Source organism: Saccostrea echinata, unplaced genomic scaffold (genome assembly GCF_033153115.1).
Source record: "Saccostrea echinata isolate AGI-Se365-2 ecotype Australia unplaced genomic scaffold, CSIRO_AGI_Sech_v1 ptg000014l, whole genome shotgun sequence".
NCBI classification, from domain to species: Eukaryota; Metazoa; Mollusca; class Bivalvia; order Ostreida; family Ostreidae; genus Saccostrea; species Saccostrea echinata.
The window spans coordinates 18,203,073-18,224,219 of NW_026889763.1; the positions used below are offsets into that span (position 1 = coordinate 18,203,073).

The following is a 21,147-nucleotide window of genomic DNA, read 5'->3' on the forward strand; positions in this document are numbered from 1 at the left end:
ATCACTCCTGCATTATGGAAATGTGAGCTCTTACATAAAACTGAATAGCTTAGCGGTGAAAGCGCTATTGCTTTATGCAATGGAGACAGTGGTTCGAATCCACTTTCAGTTTGTTACTACATGTAGTTCACTTCCTCATTCAAACTTTCAATCAATGTAACTTAATTATGATATCTGTATCAACTGTCAACTTCTAGCTTACATTTAAAAAATAAAATTGAAGTCAATACAAAATATTTCTTTCCAATCATAGGACAAACAAAAAGTTTTATTTCATGTTATTGGTTACAATGACTGCTCAAATCAAATTAACAACTGCCACATTGATGCCATTATTAAGGTTATGTTATGTACAACAAATTGCCATATAACACATATAGTAAATGAACGATATGAGAATACAATTGATATACAATGATGTATTGTGGTACAAGCACTAATCAGTTATGAAATAAGGTATCATTTTGAAACATCTATCAGGATATAAATACGGGTTGGTCATGAGATCAAATTCCATAAAGCCCGAAGGGCTTTATGGTAAATTTGATCTCGTACCAACCGGTTTTATTTTTCAAACTCAGCAGCACAAGTTTGATCTATTGATTGCGCGTTGACCCTTTATGACGTCACTGAGAAAAAATGTTGAACATTTATGACATGAGGAACCTGTGTTTATATGGATATAGATACGCATTGCTTTCAACAGTGTTATATAAAAGAAAACATTTGCAAATGTAAATATTATATAATATACCCCTCCATAATTAGCTAAATATACTGAAAGAGGACCTTGGGAATAAATTATACAACTTTTCCCATTAATCATAACATTTTTTCACAGGACTTCATGTATACTGTGTGCTATATCATCAGTTTCGGACAGGGGTGATATGCAATCAGAAAAACACTGTGTGGTGATTACACCATCACATGATTGCATAATTGAGTGATACACAGTTGGGTATATAATAAAAACATATCTACTCTTACACTGTATAGATGCATCATCTTTTCAATATCTTTTAAACAATCAATATACATGTATTACACAGAACGCATGCGCTTGATTAAAGATGGACAGATTCCTTTGATAATGTTGAGTCCTGAAAGTCTTTTCTCTGGCACCTGGAGAGAGCTCATCCTCACAGATCCATATCAACAGCACCTACACACAATTGTCATAGACGAATGCCACTGTGTTGAACAATGGTACATAAAATAATACAATGTATATATAAGTGAGGTACATTTTTAGACCTATAAAAGATATAATATTTTGCTATTTTCTACCTACAACTAAAACTGCCTAGTACTGATATAATGTTTTCAGTAAAACTTTTTAGAAAATGAAAATAATGGAAATTCTAGATATAATAATAAATTAATATAAAGATCATTTTATAGCTTTCTACTTTCTTACAGAAAAAGATCTATAATATGACTTGTATTTGGCACAACTTTTTTTCTAGGGGTACAGAGTTCCGAACAGATTACTCTAGATTAGCAGAATTGAGAAGTTTGCTTCCTAATGCTAATATGTTAGCCTTAACTGCTACAGCCACACAGTCTGATAGAAAAAAAATTTCAGAAATGTTGTGCATGAAGAATTTTCTTGAAGTAATCTTGAGTTGTGACAGGCCAAACATAAAGCATGTCTGTATAAAAGCTCCAGCAAGCATAAATGAATGTTTTTCATGGTTGTGTAATGACCTTAATGTAATGAAAGAGAATACCCCAAAATGTATCATTTACTGCAGAAACATTAAATCTTGTGGACTCATTTATCAATATCTAATGAGCCAGCTTGGTTCCCAAAACTCCTATATTGGGACATGTTCAGCAAAAAACTGTCTTTTTGCCATGTTTCATCATTCGACTGCTCAGAAAAACAAAACGATCATAATGGACACGTTTTGTAACACTGATAGCAAGTTGCGAGTTGTTATAGCAACAACTGCATTTGGTATGGGGGTGAATGTACCCGACGTACGTGTTATTGTCCACTGGGGGGCTCCTCACAGTATTCAAGGATACATGCAACAAAGTGGACGTGCTGGAAGGGATGGAAATCGATCCGTGTCTGTTATATACTATCACCCAGCTGATATAAGTACTGTTGCAACCGATAGTCACACGAGAGAATTTTGTCTGTTAAAATCATGTAGACGTCAATTTTTACTGGAACATTTTACACCAGAAGATACCACAATCACAAATGTTTCCAGCCTGTGTTTGTGCTGTGATAACTGCAAGCACAACTGTGAATTTGGTAATTGTCCTTCTGACACTGCTGCAGTTCTGGACTTAGATGAGGAATCCCTCGTAAAGGCTGTGGATATGGTTGAGGAGCCTCCAGTGCGCACTGTACATGACCTGCAAAGAAAGAAAATTAAAGAAAAACTGTATGACTTACGTGCAAAATTGTTAGGTGATACATGTACTTCTTTGCTAAATATTGGACTCATAACAGGTCTTAGCAACAAAGTTATAAGTGATATTGTTGCAAATGTACATTACATTTTTTCTTTTGAGGACATTCTTTCCCAGTTTGTTTTTCAAAGAGCCTGTGCTGAGGAAGTTTTTGAAATTATTGAGAATGTTATGTCTGACTAGAGATAAAAATTTTAAATTAGGGACAGATGATACAAACAAAACAAATGGATGCCTGGATTGGTATATATTTTTGGACTGGTTGTAAATGATGCATGTAATAAATTTCTAAAATATTAAGAAATTGTAAACTTTCTATGATCATGATGATGGTAAAAATTCTACATTTCTGCAACCATCCTTATTAATGTGCACAACATTTTGTCACTTTAAATCCCATCCTTTGAAAAATTGGATATACATTTTATTTTATACGCATGACTTAAGTTGTAATTTTCAAGATTTTTGATAAAAGTTTGTTTGTATCATCTGTTCTTAAAATGAGAAAAAATCATTTTCCAAAATAGTCAGGACAAACAATTACACAATAATGTATATACATGTACCGGCATCTTGTCTGATGTGCTTTTATTTCAGTGCATGTATGGGTTATTTCCTTGCTTGATTGATAAATCCCACTCATTTTGTGGAAATGAAAACACAAAAGAATTAAGTTTAGGCCATCTTTTAAAAATTGTTTGGTTGCCCTCTTCCTCCAGAAAATAATTACTTTAATGCATTCTGGAAAAATAAATTTTGATAATTCAGCATTGATACTGAAATTTTCTTAGAAAGAAAAATCCAAACTCTCTACTGACCCAGTTTATTCATTCTGATTTGGAAGAGGGCAAACAAACATTATTTTAAAGTTGGCCCTACTATATAAATACCATTCAAGATACACAAAACTCAATTAAAAACCAACTTACATGTATTTAAAAGGCTTGTTTATTTCCAGCATATTGCTTCTTCTTTGCATTCATCCACTTGTGGAATTCAATAACATTAAATTGTGTAAAAATATCAGATGGTTCATTTTGAAATGAATTGTGGGCCCTTCCAGGTATACAGGTAAAAACATTCGCTCTTTGTAATTCTCTTACAAGTTTTGTCAGGTCTCCGGTGGTATCCTGGGCTTTGTGATCCCTAGATATAGGAGCAGCTCCCACCTGACATTCCAGGTTTCTAGAAATGTCATGGCAAAACATCATGGTTTTGCCTATTCTTAGTACGGTTTCTGGGGAATGGTTTGGTCCTATTAGTTTTACTCTTGCCTTGGCATATTTATTTAAAAGTTCCATTACATAATCCCCATCTAAATTTTTTCCCCTTCCACCACTTAAATTGACAAATCTGTTCCATATAACTTGATGTTGTTGTCTTGGAGTGAAGAGAGCAATGGTGCAGGCAATTAGCAGGAAGGCTTCCAGTCTGTACTTTGTCTTATGCGCAATATGATAGAGCAGCATAGCATATTTCCAGTGACGTAAAATGCGCATCCCATCTCCACTTCTTGTGGCCACTATGCTTATTTTTCGTAGAAGCCAGAATTTCAAAAAATTTGTTGCATAGTTATAAATTCTGTCATTATTTTCATCTTCACAAAGTTGTTCTCTATTCAGGGTCTGAGATAGTATGTTCATTATATGGCTGTCAACTAGCTCGCCAACAAGGTTTCGAAGAATCCTCTTCTTATGATCAATGTCTGCTAGATGAATACCATGTGGGAAAACTTTACACGGTGCATTAAGATCTGCCATTCCAAAATGTGTTAAGGCAAGGGAAATGATGTGACTTTCTCCAACTAAGTCTATAAAAGCACTGTCAGCATGATAGTCTTTCGTCACAGTACTACTGACATTCCTTCTGTTAATCACACTCTTTAAGTGATATAAAGTTCCAGGTTCCCTTGCACTTCCACTGTTGTAAAATCTGTCCATTATCATCTGCAATTTTAAAATTAAAAATATGATAAATTAAAAGTGTGATTCTGGCATATCTTATTTCTAATGTACAAGTACACAGTGCTTTTATTTTAGTAATTAAATATGCCTGAACTATTAGCACTATAATTACAGTAAAACACGCTTATAATGAAGTACCAGGGGCATCTGTTTTTGCTTTGTTACAAATGTAATTCATTATATCTGTTAAGTTTACAATACATTTTGAAGTCACAAGGATTGAAAATCACTTCACTACAAGCGTCATTATATTATAAGCATTTTCACTATAAGCATTTTTTACAGTATCTTTTTTTTTTTTAAATCATGCATAAATGTTTGTAGTATCAACAGTTATGCTGGTGGAGACTCACCCCTCTTACATAAATAAGTTGCTTTGCATAGTTTAAACATATCTGCAGATCATGATGGTACTGTAGAAATGAGATACTGATGGAACATAAACCAATAGTCAAAAGAAATTCTTTAGTTGTACTTGTTTATCTAACCTGTAAAAAATTCATCTTCTCATGGAAATCTTCCATCATGGACATACAGCCTTCCAGCCTCTCCTCTGGACTATCTGCATCAAACCGTGCCATATGAGCCCCCCTAATACGTTCACAGGTTAACTGGTCACCTCCCAAAGGTATGACTCGCATAGGCCCCCTGTCCTCCCTAGAAACCAAGATATACAAATAATTATAAAGAACTTCCTTTTGTACACAGTACAATTCAACAAGAGGTACGTTTTTTTTCTTCAAAATTTAAATAATGGACTTTTAAGCTTGTTTCCATATGAAATGTAAACAAAATTACAATCAGTGGCAAATGTAGGTGGAGGAAGGTCTAAAGTGTGCATCTCCATGAACCCCCTCTTCCCCTTTTTAATCTTTGTGGGACTAACTCAGTGCCAGTCAGTGGGCTATTTTTTTTTTTCATAATATAAAGGATAATAATACCTTTTTTAACAACCTTACACACACTTTAACTGTAAATCCTCAATTTACATATATAACTGCAATGTTTACTTAAATATGTTTTGGTTGAGTTTAAGTATTTTCTCTTGTCTTTCAACACATCAGACAGCTGATTTTTTTTTAAAAATTATAATATACACACCTCTCTGTTAGATTTTCTATTTCATCAGCATTTCTTGCATTTGGCACAAACTTGTGAAGGTATTCCAGAATTTCTATCATGTCGTTCATCTTGTTTTCACTTTTGTCAAGAATTCCTAAAGGCACCTTAAAATTTGAAAAAAAAAATGGTGATCACATTGAAACAGTTAAAAATTAAGAAAATGCCAATGTCTAAAAATTCAAAAAAGTATTTGTTTCAACGAATACAATGATCCTAACACAAATATTTGACAAAAACTTATTTTTCGAATAAAAACTTGTTGAGAAAGGAAATTTGTGTTTTTCATAAAGTTAACATTATCTTTCATCATATGCCAACACAAATAATTTGAATTTCCTGTCCATAATAAACAAAAAATTGCCAACAAAAAAATGAATGAAGAGCATACCAAGTTCAAAAAGAAGATACCATAATTCTAAATTGTCTGCAATTTTTCTTACAAATGTTAAACCTTTCTACAATCTAACCTTAGTTTCTTCTTTATGTCCTTAACTTTTGTGGTCGATGAAATTCCAATTCCAATTAACTTCAAATCAACAAGAACAAAATCATCTGAAACAAATTTAAATTGTAAAATATCCATGCACATTCCCTGTAAAGCCATATGTAAGATGAAATGAAAAAAAAAAAATTATATATAAATTCTTCATAAATAAACCTTATAAAACACATTAAGATGAAAGAATTCAAATTAAGCTTAGATAAGAAATAATCTATATATGACTATTTCATATGGCTTTACAGAAAAAAAAAAAAAAAAAAAAAAAAAAAAACAAGTCCCATAGGCCACAATCTCATCTAATTTAAGTTAAGAGAAATAAGTTATTCTTTTGGTCAAAAATGAATTTCATTTCTGTACAGAAAGGCTATATTTTGCACCATATGTGCTTAAAAACCTGATCATATTTGAATCTAATCACACTAGAAAGGCTTTCGCATTCATTTGACACTGTGCTGATACTAGTTGGATGTGGCTTACTTTTGAAGAATTCAAAATTGTGAAAAGTTTCATCAAGGACAGACAGACAACTGGACAAACTTTACACAGAAAAGCTTTTTTAGATCTCTGCTTCAGTTGAGAATGGGATAGAAGTCTATAATATCATCTGTTACTAAAACTTCAATAGAATAGCATTCCTTATACATATGTTAGAAGTTGTGAAACTGGTAACAGTAAAACATTTATACTTGAACATGCTGTGACATTTTACTTTAGTATTAGTCTTTCTACAAAATAAGGATTGTAGTATTTGAATTAAAGTACTGGTGATATGTTCTGTAATTTTTCCTATTTGCCAAGTCAGCAGACAGATATCAAGTTCTTAAAAAGATATTTAAATAACATTATTAAATAATAATAATTTCATCAAGACATAGTACACAGGAAATCAGATTTTAAATTTAAATTTTTGATTTGGACAAAGTGATAAATTACAAAAATTAATAAAGCTGATAATGTAGTTTATCACATGACAAAGAATTTCACACTTCATGTGCTTTTTGCAAGGTAATGACTTTTGAAATATCTAACCCTTAGCATTTACTATTCCATAGAAATGATAAGATTAACATTTATTTTTAACACTATTCCTATGCATTAGTAAAATAAATGTACTTTTGTACTAACTTCACAGTAGATATTTAAAGTAATCATGTTCAAGTATAGAAATTAAAATCATGTATTGCAATTCAAATGTACCTAAAAACCCTGGAAATGTAAAAGAAACCAAAAGTGATCTCAATGTACAAAAAATTTGTACCACTTTGTCCCAGATATGGAATTTTTTTTTTGAATTCCATGGATACTAAACATACAATAATCTAAGAATGGCCTTGAATTGCAATAACATACACTTCATCAACATAGAAATGAATAAAATACATGAATACATATTATTATACTTAATGTCAACATACCACAACTGACTTCTTATCCATGATGTCTGAATAAGGGTGTTGAAAATAATCTGGATACACATCTTTAAAAATACTGAATGCCTGTAGATGCTGGATTAGAGTCAGTGATAAGATGTGGATCATATCCTCTCTTAAGTCATTATTGTCTTCAGCTGATGGCATGAGTTGTTGGTTTTCCACCTGATTCAGGTCACCCACAGGATTTTCATCAGGAAGATGCTCGCAATTTACTCGGTCTTTCACAGCCATGATTTGAACATAGTGTTTACTCATATTCTGGTGTGTTTCAGTCATGTCTCTGACATGTAAATAGAAATCTAAATTGTCTAAGTTAAATCTATATCCTGGCTCAAAGTTAGCATCAATTACAGCCCTATCATCTGCTGCATAGTTGTGATCCTTTTTTTTATCATTATTCACTCTCAATTCAACATGCATAAGTTTATTTTGCTCTACCCGGGATTTAAGACTGTGCATTGTTTCATCTGATGAAACAGCTGCATTGCTTAGAGTTCGTTGTAGGGTTGAATGTCCAACAGTTATTCCCAATTTATGCAGAATATCAAAACCTTCCTTTTGAAGATGATTGTTATAAAGAGTTACAGCAACATTATGCTGCAGCTTACTCATGAATTTTGATCTGGAATTTAACAGCAAACATGCAGCAGTCGTAACTTTTGTGGTGTCACTAATTTTATTCTTATTTTCACCTACAGTGTTAAGAACACACCAAGTAATTGGCATCATCCTAATAGAGTCTGTTGTTTGATTCATACTGAATTCAAATGAATCTTTCGATTTTCGGAATACATCTTTCTGCAGAAGTAACATCCCGCATTCTTGACGTATTACATCTGTTACACCTATTATTTGAAAAAAAGATAACAAAATTTTACCTTGGAATATTAATATGAAAACATTTTGTTTGTGTTATTATTGAATTTCAGAATGCAAAGAAACAAATGTGTTTGAGAAATATAGTCCATAACAGTACAAAGTTCAACTTCACTTTTGATGTTTGACTTTGATCATGAAGCTTTCTTATAATTCAAAATGTCCTGATTTATAGCTATAAATGCAAGAAATCATATAAAGTCATTATGAAGTCTACCTGCAACTACTTTTTCTTTCACTGTAGAATCAGCATTTGACAGCAGAAGACGCACACCCTTTCTGATACTGCCAGATGTCAGGCATCTGACAGCAGGTTGGAGATTTTTCTTACGGCTAATACTGCAATATTGGTGCATTTCTTTCTTCTGTGACACACGAAGTACACCACCAAGTTCACACTGCACAGCAGTGTCTTTTACAAGAATCTCTTTTACTTTAGACTGACAACCACTGAAATCTACTCCTCGCTTACTTTTACTGGAGGAAGCACCTACAAATTTTATAGGTGAAGAAAAGATAAAAAAGATTACAGGTAAAGAAAATGTAAAAAGAATGTACAGATTACTCCTAGACAGTAGACACTGCAAAGAAAATTCCCCTAAAGTGTCTATATGAACACTCCATAAGAGTAAATACAATTGTGAGAACATATATCTATGTTGAACAAGTCTGCAATATAACTATGGTCCAGCACAATCTCTTCATTAAAGCTGAACATGATTCGTAAAAGAAATTTGTCTACCATATTTGACCGCTCCCTATATCTGAGGGCCCCTATATAAAGCCGCTGACTTGATCACTGTTCAGTGTAATCAATCGTCACCGGCATGGATGGACGTATGCTATACAGCACTTGTTGGCGACAAAATATAACTGTGTACTTCTTCTAATGCAGGAGAGTATGAATATCAAAGAAACCTACAAAAGTTGCACAGGTCAGTGCAGTATACAAACAAACACAAATACTCGTAACCACAATAAAATGTAAACAAAGGTAATGTAACATGTGTCACCATTCCTCACTGATACCCATGACAATAAAGGGAACGGTATATCCCCGTATCATAACTAGTAGTATAATAATTGGTGTATACCTCTTTATGAGTTGTGTTCAGCTTTAAGCTATATAGCTTGAAATAGCTATATAGTTTTATTAAGCTATTCAAAATAGCTTGATAACGCAGTTTATATGCAGTTTTTCACAATTTTTTTTGGTAAGAAATACACAAAAAGTCGCAAGTACATGTATTTCATTACTCATATATATACTATGGACTATCTAAAAGCATTCCAAATCAAAGATAGTTCTAACATTGCAGCTTTTGAATAAATTCAAGCAAAAGATGATTTTCCATTGTTTGAGTAACTGTTCACTTCCGTGTGTGTGTTGAGGCATGGATAAGTATGATTGCTTCTCATTGTGCTGAATTATTACCAATCAGTTATCTTGTTGTCAATAACTGACCTTTTTATAATTTCAATCAAGAAATAACAGTATCGTCACTAATCAATAGCCCCAAAACTTTTAGAACTTTGAGTACTAAGTCTCTCAAGGTGATGTAATTTGGTGAGTGATTTTTACATGCATTGGATTCAGAAGAGTTCAAAGACAATCAAAGTTGAATATTATCACTGAACCAAAGTGCAACTTTTTGTATATATGCTGAAAAATTAACACATTTGAGAAAAAAGTGTAATAAAATAGCTAAACCAAGCTATTCGGAATAGCTTAATAAAGCTATATAGCTAAATGAAGCTATATAGCTTAATCAAGATATTGTGCCGGACCTGATAACATGAGCATTATGGTGCCTCTGCCATTTTAACTCAGTTTAACACATGTTCACAGATGTTATTGTTCCAATTTTTTTTTTTATATCTATAATATATGATGCCATTTTTAAGATACTTACCGCTAAACGATTTCATACTATATGGTGATTTCAGCTGTGGTGTTCTTATCCGACAACGTTTTTCCGAAATGCCAGGTGTATCTACTCTCGTTCTCTTTGAAACGTGCATAGACTGAAACTTTTGAGAAGCCTTCACCACAGAGAAGCTTAATTCCTCCGATTTCGACACCATGTCTTGGATTCTTTCAATCAGTCTCTTGCAGCCAAAACAACATTTTATTACACTTTTTTCTCAAATGTGTTCTTTGCATTGTTTGGAATCTTTAGTACAGGCAACACAAACACTTTTATCAGGCACGATGAAGTACACACTTGTTTTCATGGGCGTCGCCATTTTGGAATTCACGCCACCTTGCGGAATTTTTTTTTTTTCATAGAAAGCGTCCAGACGTTTGTAGAGGTAAATGCAAACGTCTGGATGATACAGACTATTCATTTTATTGGAAATCGATTCCAACACCGGAAGTGTGTGGTAAACAATGCCGCTAAAACTTGCAGTGACGCAATTTAGAAAATATGCCATTGGCCGCAATAAGCAGCGCAAATATGAACTAATCGTCAATTCACTTAATTTGTGCAACAATCCAATTAAAGATCTCTTTGAATAACTAATGACATCTTCAATTCTGAATTAATTCACTTGATGCGCACATGAACTGATCAATGCAATTGAGAAGAGCAATAATTGATTTGATGCACGTAATAATTGTGCGCAATAATGAAGTATCTCCAAATAATTAAGATATCTTCAATTATTTAAGTGTATGTTAATTTGGTTCTTCATACACTTAAGCATCTATTTCCCTGCTGTTCTTCAGAAGATTTTAAAAGATTTTTTCCCTGTCTACCCCAATAGAACAGGATCATGTGCTACACTGCCCCGGCCGCTAAATTGCTCAATTGATCAGCTGTTGATAACAAACTATCTTAATTTTACACTAGTTTTTGCACTTATATAATTTTGATAAGTGTTCCCACATGGAATACCATTTTTACCATAGGCTCTCTCCATGGAAGTTTGTAGGTCATGTAGATGATGAAATGATAAGTATATATAGGTCTACTCTATACTATAAAATCAACTGTAAAGAGAAGTAGACATATATGTAGACTTAATAGGTGTTAATACTTTGTTAATACTTTGTATATGAAAGCCGCACGGCCCAGTCTGACGTAACGCTAATTTCACGATAACGCCAAGAATATGGATTTTGAATTTTTATCACATCTTCTTCTTCTTCTTCCATACGAGACAAACTCTAAGTAGAGCGTTATACTCGGGTACTGCCACGCGTCGGACAAGGCTAAAAACCCAATCGGGGCACTATGTACAATAAAAAGGTAAAAACGACTGGCGAGATGTTGGTAGACAGCTGGCACCTCGTGTATGAGTCCAGCTGTGACTTGAAGGACTCTAACGTTGGTGCTGAGGCAACTTCAGATGGTAAGTGGTTCCAGTCTAGTATTGTTCTCGGAAAGAAGGAGTAACGATGTGCATCTATCCGAGTGTGTGGTAGACGGAAAGTGTGGTTGCCTCTGGTCCTGCTGTCACTGGATGTTAGGTACAGATCTGCAGGAATTGCCACTAATGCATGTTTGATTTTATAAAACAACACAAGCCTGATTTTCATTCTTCTTATCTGTAGTGGTTCCCAGTGGAGATCTTGAATCATCTGGGTAACACTGCCAGGATGGCGATCATGATAGTTCTTGGTGGCGAATCGTGCTGCTCTTCTTTGCACTTTCTCAAGCTGATGGATTTGCTTGGAGTTCCAGGGATCCCATGCTGCGCAAGCATATTCAAGGATTGGTCGAACTAGTCCCTGGTATGCTGCAGATCTTGCAGATGTCCGGCATCCCCTCATATTCCGCCTGATAAACCCCAGTGTCTTGTTGGCTTTGGATGCAATGTTATTGATGTGGTTGTCCCATCGTAGATCTTTACTGATGGTGACTCCAAGGTATTTGCTGGAATCAACCACGTCTAGGAGGTGCCTGTGTATAGTGTAGTTAGCAGTGATGGGATTCCGCTTGTTGGTAATTTGTATAACTACGCATTTTTCTGGGTGGAATGCCATTTGCCAGTCCTCCTCCCATCTAGTCAGAGAATCCAGATCCTTCTGAAAGGTATCTGCATCAGCCTTGTTTGTAATTGATCTGCATAGGAGACAGTCGTCTGCAAAAAGGCGAGCATCTGACAATGTCCTTTCAGGTAGGTCGTTGATATAGAGGAGGAACAGTAAAGGTCCTAAGACTGTCCCTTGTGGCACTCCTGATACCACTGGTGCAGTTTTGGAAGTGTGGCCTTCTAGAAGCACTTGCTGTGTCCTATCTGTTAGGAAGTCTGTAACCCACTGTAGAGTGGTGCCTCGTACCCCATAGTAGTTTAGCTTATGAGCTAGCCGCTGGTGGGGGACTTTATCAAAGGCTTTTGAAAAGTCAAGCAGAATAATATCTACTTGACCTTTCTCTCCTAGATTCTGAGCCAGTCCGTTGATGGTGGACACCAACTGAGTTTCACAGGAACGCTTTGTACGGAAACCATGTTGACTGTCTGAGAGGATGGAATTCTCATCTAGATGGTCAATTACTTGGCTATGTATAATATGTTCCAGAAGTTTACAAGGAATAGATGTTAGTGATACCGGTCGATAATTTGAAGCTAAATGTTTGTCCCCTTTCTTGAAAATTGGGACAATACTTGCCCGACGCCAGTCATCTGGAATCTTTCCTGTGTCCACATGTTCAAGGACACGCGTTAATTTTCTTTATTATGCCAAACTGCCAAGTGTGTGCAATATTATTTATGTATAGACCATAATTGATTTAATTTTTAAAATTCAAAACAATACACGATAATTTCATAGGCGCTTGGGTCAAGGATAATGTATATTTTCTATATAATGTATTGTCGAGAAAATTCGAACTATATTCGTAACATTTTTTTTAAGCGCACAGTGGTAATTTTTAGTTTTTTGTAAATCTTTCTGCTTGATATACACTAGACTGTCACAGAAATTTGATATTATGCACGTTTTAAGAATGACATATCCCAACTGTATACTAAAAAGAAACAAGGTCAAGGCTTGCAACTGCATTCGCTCCTTTCCGTGCCCCCGACACGAATTTTTCCTTTTAAAAGTTATATGCAATGCTTACCAGCTGAATTGAGAACCCTCTTCTCTCCAGATAATTCTTATATAATGATAAAAATCCTCCGGTAACAACTTTTCATCCATTTCATATTTTTAAATAATTATTTTCTTTCAAATTTCGCTCGTTTAATTCTCTAATCACGGAAGTTCCCGAATACTAGCACCCAAAACCCAAAACGGGCGACCAGTAAATTATTTGACAGTTCTTGAAAGGCGCAAGGCTTAAAGTATATGACGATTGAAACTGTCTAAAACTTCATTCCTTATCACTGACTATATTATTTTCTTATTTGCATCCTTAATCAAAGGAGTTATAGTTTTAATTTAGTGACGGGGGGATGGGGTGGGGGGGGGGGGTTCGATGGTTATGTAAGTCCAAATCTTTTCATTTGTTTTAAAGTGAATTTGCCCCCAATAATTTTTCCGATATATAGATTACTATAGTAAACTTAAACACTATATGCTTGTGCCCCCCTTTTTTTTTTGCTTGTCAAGGAATTTTTGGTAGTTGATAACCTTTTTTTTTTGCTTGTCGGAAAATTTTTGGTAGTGCCCCCTCAACTGAAAATGTATGGCTGTGCCCGCCAAACTGAAATTGTTTACTACGGGCCTGCCGTGGTGGTGATGGTGGGGTCCACGTTTTCTAAGGAGGGGGGGTCCAAAGTCATTTTTATTTGCTTCAGTATATACTTTTTATAATTCTGCAAATTCCAGGGGGGGGGGGGGGGTCCGGACCCCCCCCCCCCCCCCCGATCCCCCTCCCTCTAGATCCGTGCATGCATTATAGAGAATATATTAAACAATGTGGCAAGTTTATATGAACAAGATCGAAGAACTGTTTTCCTTTTTACTACATGTAACATGATTCACATACCAGATCCAGAAGATCCGAAGGCTGTATATACGCCAACGAACATAGCGATTGAAACTCCTTTAAAAAGAATCTTGATCTGACACGTAATTAGTTAAAATATATTATTTTTACTCGTATAATATTCTACTAATAATAGCAGATCAACAAAAAAAAGTAGTAGCACCAGAATTCACTCTTTGATCAATGATATTTTTTGGAAGGAGGACTGAACCAGGTTCGTGGCACCCAAGTGTACCCCTAAAGTAGTATGGAATTTTCATTGAAACGCCGGTTAAGCGCCCCTCCTCATCCCTCTTACACACACGCACGCAGACACATTTTGCTGCCAAATTCATTGTATCCTTATTTTTTTTTACTGTTAAGGAGAGAGAATGCACCCACACCATTCTCACGAAATACATATTTTTTTACGTTGAGACAGTTTTCCATTTTTATATTTTTTGCATGACAGAGTTTTTCACGCAGTTTTGTTTTCAAAATGTTTTACATGTATTTTGTTTGCTTGTTAATCATTTTGTGGCTGCCCCACTTTCAAAAGCGAGACTTCTTGTTTGTAATATATAAAATTCACGGTACATATTATATAGCAATGCATGTACAAGTTAGTGTAGAATGAGATTTGAAATGCAATGTTACCCCTCCCCCTTGAAATGAAATTTCATTAATGCATATATTAATGCATATATGATTTCTTCAATGTTCTCTAGCTCGAAATTTTAATTTCCATTCTTATTAAATTTACCTGTGATTTAAACTTCTAACCAAGTTGTGTACAAACGATTTTAAAAAAAAAAAAAAAAAAAAAATTGCTTTTTAACCTCTTTGCGATTATTGACCTAGGGTCCGTTTTACAGAAGAACTTACGATTAAGACCAACAATTTCAGCTGTTTCTTACATCGCGCTAAACCAATATTTTAGAGGAAAAATTTGTTTTCTAAATACGTTTTTTTAAAAGATTCACGTTATTTTGCAAAAACATATTTTCATTTTAGTCGTAAATTCCTTTGATATGCACATCAGCATTGCTATTTTCTTTAAATTGCATGCCCGTGTAAAAAAAAAAAAATGCTTGCACTTTATTTTTCAATGTTAAGTCTAAATGTTATTCAATTGCCACAATGTTTAATTTATTCTTAATAAAGATTGCTATCGTAATTCACTTTAAAACAAATGAAAAGATTTGGACTTACATAACCATCGACCCCCCCCCCCCCCGTCACTAAATTAAAACTATAACTCCTTTGATTAAGGATGCAAATAAGAAAATAATATAGTCAGTGATAAGGAATGAAGTTTTAGACAGTTTCAATCGTCATATACTTTAAGCCTTTCGTCTTTCAAGAACTGTCAAATAATTTACTGGTCGCCCGTTTTGGGTTTTGGGTGCTAGTATTCGGGAACTTCCGTGATTAGAGAATTAAACGAGCGAAATTTGAAAGAAAATAATTATTTAAAAATATGAAATGGATGAAAAGTTGTTACCGGAGGATTTTTATCATTATATAAGAATTATCTGGAGAGAAGAGGGTTCTCAATTCAGCTGGTAAGCATTGCATATAACTTTTAAAAGGAAAAATTCGTGTCGGGGGCACGGAAAGGAGCGAATGCAGTTGCAAGCCTTGTTTCTTTTTAGTATACAGTCGGGATATGTCATTCTTAAAACGTGCATAATATCAAATTTCTGTGACAGTCTAGTGTATATCAAGCAGAAAGATTTACAAAAAAAACTAAAAATTACCACTGTGCGCTTAAAAAAAAATGTTACGAATACAGTTCGAATTTCCTCGACAATACATTATATAGAAAATATACATTATCCTTGACCCAAGCGCCTATGGGGATGACCCAAAGATGCTTAAGTGGTTTGCCTGCACAGAGGATTTAAATTGAACAAAGTCAGGATCGGCAAGCATTCGGTTATGTCTAGAGGCAGAGTGAAACGAGATGACGGAGGATTTCACTGATGTCTTCCACTGAGACTTGTCGGGAAAGAATCCACTTTCGAGATAATCAGTTAACACGTGGTATAAGTTGTATTTTAACAGTATGGGAATGATGTCTTGAATAAACCCATAATGCTTAGTACTGACATTGAACAAGTAGGAGAAAAGACGGATGATGAATATACGCTTAGTAAGGTAAGTTCTGTTGAGTTCACAGAGACGGCCAAAGAATTGCAGTTTCTTAATGTCGATCGCTGCTGTAATTGGTAGGAGACCTAGAAGGCTTTCGCACATGTCTGATCTGGTATGATGGGGCAGTCCCATAACATGTTTAACGACAAAATGTTGGAATGCGTTGAGTGATCTAATGTCCTTTGTCCGAAGATCACCATAATTCGCTCCCATAAAGAACTGATGGTAAGACAACTTTTTTATACATTCTGGCCACTGTTATGGGGTTGAGCTGTTCGGACGTTTTAAGAGCGAAATATGCTTGTCGTCCTTTCCTGCAAGCATTAGATGTTCTTTCGCCAGGGTCAAAATTGGAGCTTAAGAGAATTCCAAGATGATTGTATGAGTTGGAAAATTCAATACGTTCTTAACCGAGACGCCAGTTTAAAGTGTCAGCAGGAATGGGATCTTTTTGATGGAAGTAAAGAACATTGGATTTTGCAGCATTAAAAGTAAACCGCCAGCGTGTTGAGTATTGGAATACATGTATGTTGTCCAGAACTTTTTGGAGCTCACGTGGAGTGAGAGCAATGACGCAGATGTCATCTGCTAAGGTTGGGTTTGAACTTTGAACGTTGAAGACTCCGATGTTCAAACTAAGGTTTTGAATTTCTAATAGTAGACCATCAATGAATACGAGATACAGGAAAGTCGAAAGTACCCCTCCCTGTCGGACGCCTTGTGATACTTGAAACCGCTGGGAGCTGGTCTGGTTAACTACAACGGAGAAGTATGTGTTGGAGTGGCAGTCATTTATCAAAGACCACATTGTGCCCTATATTCCGAGTTCGTGAAGTTTGCACATGAGGCCGTGCCTCCATACAGTGTCAAAGGCTTTTGTGTGTCTAAAAAGGCAACATAAACAGAGCTATTGTGTTCAACGTTGTGAAAAATAGTCTCTTGCAAATTAAAGGACGCTGTTAGACATCCAAGTTTTTGCTGGAAACCTTGTTGTTGAGAACAAGGAAAATGAGATTGAGGGCAGTAAGTTTGACTGTATCCTAGTGAGAATAAACTTTTCAAACACTTTAAACGTGCAAGGGAGGAGAGCAATTGGTCTGTAACTATCGGGAGATTTCCGAGATTTGTTATTGCCCTTATAGATGGGCACAATCAAGTCTTTTTTCCAACAGGATGGGACATACCCGACTTCCAGAATTGCGTTGAAAAGGTGAGTAATGCATCTAGCTAATTGTATACCACCATGAATAAAATGTTCGTTTTGAATGAGATCTGCGCTTGAGATTTCGAATGATGTTTTGTATTTCGTTGACTGTCGCAGGACCTCCTGGGAAACTATCATTTGATGAACGGGAAACGCGTTCAAGTTCACTATAACGGTTTTCAATTGAAATGAGGAATTCTGAATGATAATTTGCATTTTCTTTGGCATTATAAATATCTGAGAAATGCTTTGCAAATGCAAAAGAGACGCATGTGCCACACATAACTGCTTGTATGTAATTGGGCCCCTATTCAAATAACTTTGTGTACATTGGTGCTTTACGTGTTATTCACCACTAATTCTCATTGACCTTTTTCTAAATATTTTTTTTGTGTGACAAAATAATACTTGTGCTTTGTCTGAAAATATCACAGATTACCACAGTCCTTACAAGTCTTATAACGTTCCAATATTTCATTCTTGACACGTTCGATATTGTCAAAATTTTTACACAACACATAGTAGCCTTTACTAAACAGTTATAATAGATTTACCATGTAAAGTCCACTGATAACCTGTATTATATGTAATACCTGTGCAAAAAATAGTGCCACGCGACATTTATTACAAATGGGGAGTAAGTCTAAAATTTTACCGAGATCAATGCCAAAATCATTAGGGGTCTTTTTTAGGTCACTGAGAGTTTCACTGCAAAAGTTCAAGGGTTTCTCGAGATATAGCCCGGAAACGAAAGTGTTACGCACAGACAAAAGTACAGCTAGACAGCTACACAGACAGACAGACATCTAGACAGACAGACAGCTAGACGGAAGGACGAACGGACAGACTGACCCAAATTAATATCCCCTACTTTCAGTAAAAGCGGGGGACAAAAACATGCATCCAGATAGCTTTCCCCATTACAACGGTTGTTGTTTACCTGCTGTGAACTCGCTTGACCTTTCATCATCTTACCTATTTTGGTGAATGCGCTTATTCTTTTTTTTTTTTTTTTTTTTTTTTTTTTTTTGCACGCGTTTATCACGTAATTTATCTTCTCATTTACTTACTGGACGTGTTCGACTCTACATATGTACTTGTCAGCTCCTTACATCGCATTTTTACATTCGTTATATCAAGTAGTTACGATATATATCTACAGTTTTGTGTATTGCAGTGATTTGTTACAAAACTTTTTTCGTAGGAGTTTCCTTTACGTAAGCATACTATTGAATTGCATTTATATAGCCTTCGTGCATTGTTTGTTTTTGGTAAAAATAATTGGCACTAAGTTGACCTACGTGTATCTTGAGTCGATAAAAACTTATTTGTCAAAGTAGTTTATTTACATACATGTATGAGTTTGTTCAGTCTAGTCGTTTGGCAAACACCGCGCTTTTTTTTTATTCATAGTGAATTTGTATCCGATGTATCCTGACATTCAAACATACATCCGACTGAATAATAACGTAGAGAATTTTTCGCTTTCCCAAACTATGTAGAAAATACATGTAGAAAAAGGGATTGAAACATGAAAGTTATCCGAGAAAGAGGACCTTTTAAAGCGGTCTTGTTAACTTTGATCATGTATTTTATTTTATCTATATATTAAGCACTCTAGAATTATATTATTTTTTATTATGTAAATCCACAAAAATAGCATGTGAAAGAAAAACAAATACATGAAAAAAATAATTGTGTAACATCGTTTGCAGCACAATTTTGAAGAATTTTATTAGAGTTTATTAGAATTAGTTTATAAAGCAACAACTATCACTCACTTTCTCTCTCTCTCTCTCTCTCTCTCCCCCCCCCCGTCTCTAAAATAACTACAGCTTCATCTCACGATCTAAATTCAAGTGGTTTTCCTTTATTACAGTTCTCCTATGAGATTCCCCTAGTCTGCCTGCAGGTCTCCATTTGTCCTTCCGGCAGTCATTTTAAGGCCTTTCTGGAATTGCCATCTGCTCTCAGTCTTAGCACGTGCCATATTTATTTCCATTTCTTTGTTTATAATGTAACTATAATCATGCCATGTTTACTAGCTGTCAAACTCTTTCATCTGTGATATTTACTGGTCAGAATATTCTCATTATCTTCCTGAGACATTTGAAGTATTTGTCTAGTAGTTGTCTAGTATTTGTCTAGTAGTTGTCTAGTAGTTTTTCATCTCCTTTGTGAAGCTTACACGTTTCCGCACTTTATAGCAAATATATAGACCCGGTATTACATTTGAGTTAAAGAACTTCTGTTAAGTCTTTCTTGAAAGTTTTGTGGTCCATATCTTGAAGAGTCTATTGTATGCTAGCTAGTATGACCCATTTATAAAAGTGTCTTTTTCTTCATTGCACTCCCTTCTTCCAGCTCTCGCCACTAACCATTCCTTATGTTCTCTCTGGTCGCCAATGTGGCGCAGTGGTTAGAGCGCTTACTCTAGAGTAGCGATTTATGGAGCTCAATGGCCCTGAGTGCCGAGTAGGTCTAAATTTACTCATTACATTATTCCCTTATTGTTTGTTGATTGTTCCTCAAGGATGATAAATCCATTTCTTAACTTTATTCTGAAATATTCTATTTTTTTTTTTATTTCACTTGCTTCGTATTTCGTGCAGTTCGATGATTTCTTTTCTGTTTTTGTAACTTTTGTTTGGCTCTGATGACCACCACGCTGAAATCACTTCAAACGTCCCCACCTCTAAATGACCGAGCATCTAGGATTGACCTTTTATACTTTCCATTTACCGCTCATTTTTTAAAGTGTCCACATACAGTGTTCCAAATTTGACCTTGCCAAATACGACCTTGTTAAAATGACACATACTATGGTCACAAGTTATCTTTGACTGAGTTATGGACCTTCAATGTCTCTCCATCAGAAAATTATGAGCCTGACAATTTGCACTTTTTCCCCAGTGACCTTGAAGTTGTCACAACGGCCTTGGGTCAAGGTTATGACATACCTTTAGCTTACAAATAATCTTTGTATTTTTAACCTTTCAATACTTTCTATTAGATGAAATATATGGAGATAACGAACAGTATTCAAGCTCAAAAGTCCATTAAACATTACAAAATAGGTGCAGAGCAAACACGGACCTCCAAAACATCAGAGGTGGGATCAGGTGCCATGGAGGAGTGAGCATCCCCTGGCGACCGGTCACACCCGCCGTGTGCTCCTTGTCATGATGGGAAAATAATTTGAAAAATCCGTCGAAAATTCATGCAGTGTGTAATGAAATATATGGAGATAACGAACAGTATTCAAGCTCAAAAGTCCATTATACAATACAAAACAGGAGCAGAGCAAACACGGACCTCCAAACATCAGAGGTGGGATCAGGTGCCATGGAGGAGTGAGCATCCCCTGGCGACCGGTCACACCCGCCGTGTGCTCCTTGTCATGATCGGGAAATAACGGAAAAATCCGTCGACAATTCAGTGTGTAAATAATGGCCTAACAATTGGTATGAAAAACGTCTGTCAGCATTTGACTCAATGATAAATTGTATTTGCTGACAAGGTCATTGTATCGACCATA

At 35.3% G+C, this 21,147-nt stretch overlaps 2 protein-coding genes across 2 annotated transcripts; one reads left to right on the forward strand and one right to left on the reverse strand.

Moving 5' to 3' along the window:
* Positions 1-334: 334 nt before the first annotated feature.
* On the reverse strand, positions 335-7,481 carry LOC133186880 (uncharacterized). Its single transcript, XM_061322263.1, has 6 exons — positions 7,434-7,481; positions 5,984-6,068; positions 5,496-5,620; positions 4,883-5,051; positions 3,360-4,376; positions 335-2,373 (listed from the first exon to the last, which is right to left on the reverse strand). The coding sequence occupies exons 3-5, from the start codon at positions 5,582-5,584 to the stop codon at positions 3,366-3,368; spliced, it is 1,269 nt and encodes a 422-aa protein (XP_061178247.1). The 5' UTR covers positions 5,585-5,620; positions 5,984-6,068; positions 7,434-7,481; the 3' UTR covers positions 335-2,373; positions 3,360-3,365.
* Positions 1,903-2,613, forward strand: LOC133186559 (putative ATP-dependent DNA helicase Q1). Its single transcript, XM_061321790.1, has one exon. The coding sequence runs from the start codon at positions 1,903-1,905 to the stop codon at positions 2,611-2,613; it is 711 nt and encodes a 236-aa protein (XP_061177774.1).
* Positions 7,482-21,147: the final 13,666 nt, after the last annotated feature.

Bases quoted from the DNA above. Each gene is read 5' to 3' on its own strand.
- LOC133186559 (XM_061321790.1), top strand. From the start codon at position 1,903: ATGGACACGTTTTGTAACACTGATAGCAAGTTGCGAGTTGTTATAGCA.
- LOC133186880 (XM_061322263.1), bottom strand. From the start codon at position 5,584: ATGAACGACATGATAGAAATTCTGGAATACCTTCACAAGTTTGTGCCA. The intron at 5,052-5,495 runs GTGTGTATATTA...CTTGGTTTCTAG, and splicing joins ATAGAAAATCTAACAGAGAG to GGAGGACAGGGGGCCTATGC. The intron at 4,377-4,882 runs GTTAGATAAACA...TTAAAATTGCAG, and splicing joins AGAAGATGAATTTTTTACAG to ATGATAATGGACAGATTTTA.